The following is a 4,425-nucleotide window of genomic DNA, read 5'->3' on the forward strand; positions in this document are numbered from 1 at the left end:
CACACCCTAAATCATACATAGATCTCCGTCACTGCGAGAACCAATGCTTTTGGCTGGGTGATTTTTGAATTGGTGAGCGTTCTACCATCTATAAAAGATAGAAAGCTAGGTTCTAATGAAGCTAACAAAAAGTAACAACCTCACAGGCCGCTAAGGACAGAAAACAAAATCTTACTTCACTGTTTATACCATCCTATAAGAGGAAATAAACAAAAATGTTATTTAAATAACCGGTTGAAACATAATAATTAAAGAGATTCGGAAAAAACTAACAGACTGCTCCTGTTATTCAGCTTGTAGTTCCCGCTCTTGAAACAGTGTCGAAAAAGAGGAAGAAAAGAAGAAGAAGAAGAAGAAGAAGAAGAAGAGGAAGAAAAGAAGAAGAAGTAGAAAGAACTAAAAAAAGAGTGCTTCTTTAGAAGAAACATAGGGTTCTTCTGCGTTTTTCAAGTTTGCAAAAAAGGAAGAGGGTAAGAAGTGATACTGTGTCTAAATTACTTTGAAATAAATCTAATAGACGTATTTTATTGTCCCTTTCTTAGTTTGGCAATTACGTAACTCGTCTTGTGGCCAACTAAAAAAATTCCGAGACTTAACTGTTATATTGAAATACTAGAACTATCCATCCATAAATCTGGGTTTAAGTCAGGCTTCACGTGTGTTTTTTTAGGTCAGAGATTTATCATAAGCTTCTAACCGCTCCACAGGATATTCTCTAACGAGTTCTGAAATAAAATGCTTTTTCTTTTTTTTCTGATGTTATTACACTGTTTATATAACTCATAAACCTTAATCTAATTAAAAACTTTTCCGTCGCAGTCTCTATAGCACCAGGAGAGCGAAATAACTTTACTTATTATTATTATGATTATTATTATATTTATTATTATTCTATTATATTATTATTATTATTAGTACATCCATAAATAAAAAATAATTTACTACTTATAGTATTTAATTAGTTCTTCGACATCTTCTATATATAGTTGTATAGTTGAAATGGTAATCCATAATTAAAATAATTATGATATAAAAAAAAATAATAACTTGGCTTGCTATCACTCCAGATACAAAATTGAGCTGGTAAAACGTAAACCAAATCTACAAACCAAACAAACAAGGACAAGGCGATATTGAGGGCAAACGGAAAAGACTCTAAAACTACTTTAAACCACATGTCGTAGAGTAAACTAGTTCTGTGCAGCTAGGAACTTTAAACTTCCCGCGGTTGTAAGCTTGACCAGTTGTACATGCTAGGGGGGTTATGTCACGGGTGCGTATAGGTTATTTATAAGTATACGCACCCTTATTTAGATAACAAAGACAAAGTTTCCAGTTTTAAGTTGTAAGAAATTAAAATAAGAAATCTCACTAACTGTCCCAAATACCATTATCACAGTGGAGAAAAAAAATCTATATCCATCCATGGATGGATGCGTTATTCGTGCACATTATCAAACATAAAGACAAAACTATGTATATAATGACATAATGCCATCCCATGCGTAAGTCCGGGGCACTTTGTCAATCATCCGATAAAAGGCCAAGCAAAAACATTCGATTTGCGGCTCGTTCTGGTGATTTACGCTAACTACTGTACTTGGCCGAAGCGAGGCCTCAAGAGGCATCATTTACAGTAGGAATTCCGATCATCTGTATTATATTTTATAATTTAACTATGTGTAATTAGACTTTTAACCGGCTTTTTATTAAGTTACATTATAATCTAATCGACTATTTATTAAATAACCTGTAAATATATTAACTATTCAGGATCCGCTTACGCGGTTCCACCCTTAACCGGGGCGGTCCCGTTATACAGGCGGGTCAACGGCCGGGTTCTATAGTTATTATTCTGCGGGCCGTCCATTCCGCACAAACATGTACCTTCTCACTGCCTCCGTGGCATTGGTTTAGACTGTCAATAAAGTCCCTTGTGATCTAATTCATAATGAACATCCGACTAAATTCCGGGCACCGTCGGATCAATGTGAATTCTCCCACCGCCGCAGGATGGAACACTCGCGAATCCAGACGCCCAAGCTAAGGGCTTTGCGGACCGCCTTAAAATAGGTTTGTAATTTTTCAGCTAAGAGCCTTGCCGACCGAAAGAGGACAGGACAGAGGAAGGGAGAGAAGCAAAAATCCTGCTATTCAGAATCGTCGAATGTCAAGGGCAAGACAGGATTTAGAGGAGAAGAAGTTTTTTCCAGGCCCTGATCGTCTACGTTACGATTTCTAAACAATAGAGACCTTTTACGAACTCTGACAAGTCCAATTAGTTCCAGATAATGGTTTGGTCGGATAAGCCCATATGAACTCCCGTACGAGTCTTGTCTGTGAAGTTGTACTTAGACGATGTGGGCGCGTGCGCCACCCAAATGACTTTCTTCACTTATTTATGCTTCTGATCAGATACACCCGTCAAACGTTATATTCTTAATTAAAATAAGGTTCATTTACCGCCCTTTATAATTTCTCCGTGTCCTTAGTACTCTATGGGATCTAATTTAAAAGAATACGCACCCAGGGTCTGTGACACGTCTTCCGTAGCACGTTACGTTACGTTTACTACAATGGATGATATCCGCTAATGATCAACTCATAGCCAATAGTTTTTAAGAGCCTATCGTACTTTTTCGCAAGCGTATACCGCAGAGCCTAAACTAAAATCGGCACGTTGACACCCGTCTCCTGGACTCCTAGGCGGGAGGTGGGTCTGATAGCGCGGCCCTGACTAGTATGTATCCCATGAGCCGGTTCTCGGGCTTGGAACTCTCGTCTATCGTGCGTCCGGTACAGCGTTTTCCTTGGAACATTTTTTTTTCCCTCGTCAAAAAGGGGGGCGGCGGCCAAGCCGTCCCCCCGCAGCGCGCCGCCCTGTTCGCGGAAATAGGTTGAACAGGCCTTAATCCGGGGCTGAAATTACATGATTAGAGCAAAGTAACCCCAGCAAGACCCTTTGCTTTGAATAAGATCAAATGAGTTGTACTTTTCTATGCTATGTACCTAATTTAGGTATTGCTTTATTTCAAATCATTAAACCAATGAAAACCAAACATCAAGACACAAAATTACCTACAAGTCATCGAAAGGCAAAAACCATGTTACACTTATGGTTACAACGATAGTGTTCCAGTATTTCTTGTTTACATACGTAGATTCATCACAGTTTCTCCTCCCTCAGTTTGACAAGGAACTCACACAACATCAATTGTAGCATAACCCGCTATTTGTTCAATACCGCAAGCGTTGTTGCCACGCTCTATCTTGAAAAATCCTTCATCTGGTCCTATGGGTCCCCAACTATTCCGTACGAGCCAATACGGAATATTATCCTGCTTGCCGTATCCTACTAGTAGCACAGCATGGCCTAAATCATAAGGCGAACAGGTTTCATCGTTTTTCCTAATCGGAGTTCCATTATAATCATGTATCAAATCCGAATTTAGAAGCACTGATAACGGTCCATATTTGTACAAAATTTTCTTCATTGTTTCCGATCCGTTGAAATGCAGGAAGTCTTTCCCTGTGAATAGTTTGACTTTGGACTTATCATATGCACATTTGAATTTTTCTCCGTTTGCATTTTTATAAGGATAGTCCTTTTCAGACTCCAGTCCTGCTTGGTGAGTGTATTCAATAGATGGTTCGAAAAAACAGCCGTCGCATCCGCTACACTGTTTGGCACATTCTACCAGCTGAGATTTAGAGAACTCGACCAGTTTTCCGGTCTTGATGGCATATTGACCCTCCAACATTCCTGGGAAAATTAATAAACAAAATTGATCAATGTGATTTCTCAATTTTTAGCCTTAAGATACCATGTACAATTTTTTAAAAAATGAGAAATGACATTGATTGATCTCAGGTACCATTATAAGCTTTGTACAAAACAATACAAATAAAATTGATTGCTAATATAATAAATCCATAAATAATTGACTAAATTGATGATTATCTGTGCTAAAACGACAAACAAGTTGAAGAACTAATTCAATTATATTACAGATATTGTAATAGGTAGTTTGAAAACTTACCCGCAATTGAAAACGCCCAACAAGATCCACAGTCTGCTTGATCACCCGCCGGTCCAGTAACATTCTTTTTTCTCCAATCCCAAGCATCTGGAACTGGGCCATCCTTTTCTACTTCCATCAGCATCTTTTCCACTTTCTCCCTATCAGCTACTATTCTCTCATAAGTCCGTTCCGACCATTTGAATCCGGTTTTACATAGAATTTCCTCTGGCGAGCGGTCACTGAATTCACTGGTACCGTATCTTTCGTGCTTCTTATGTCCGTCCTGCTTGAAATATTCAAACCGTTCCTTGATCTCCTCATCGTTTGCATATTGTCTTCCACACTTTACGATGAATGCTTTGAATGTCTCTAAAATGTTCTCGTTATCAAACGTCAGACTGCC

General features: G+C 38.5%; 1 protein-coding gene across 1 annotated transcript; it reads right to left on the minus strand.

The window, feature by feature from the left end:
* Positions 1-2,982: 2,982 nt before the first annotated feature.
* On the minus strand, positions 2,983-4,419 carry LOC103521260 (cathepsin K-like). Its single transcript, XM_008486369.2, has 2 exons — positions 4,041-4,419; positions 2,983-3,763 (listed from the first exon to the last, which is right to left on the minus strand). Exons 1-2 carry the CDS (start codon positions 4,162-4,164, stop codon positions 3,201-3,203), a joined length of 687 nt encoding a protein of 228 aa, XP_008484591.1. The 5' UTR covers positions 4,165-4,419; the 3' UTR covers positions 2,983-3,200.
* Positions 4,420-4,425: the final 6 nt, after the last annotated feature.

Source organism: Diaphorina citri, unplaced genomic scaffold, assembly GCF_000475195.1.
Source record: "Diaphorina citri unplaced genomic scaffold, Diaci psyllid genome assembly version 1.1 scaffold4866, whole genome shotgun sequence".
Classification (NCBI taxonomy): domain Eukaryota; kingdom Metazoa; phylum Arthropoda; class Insecta; order Hemiptera; family Psyllidae; genus Diaphorina; species Diaphorina citri.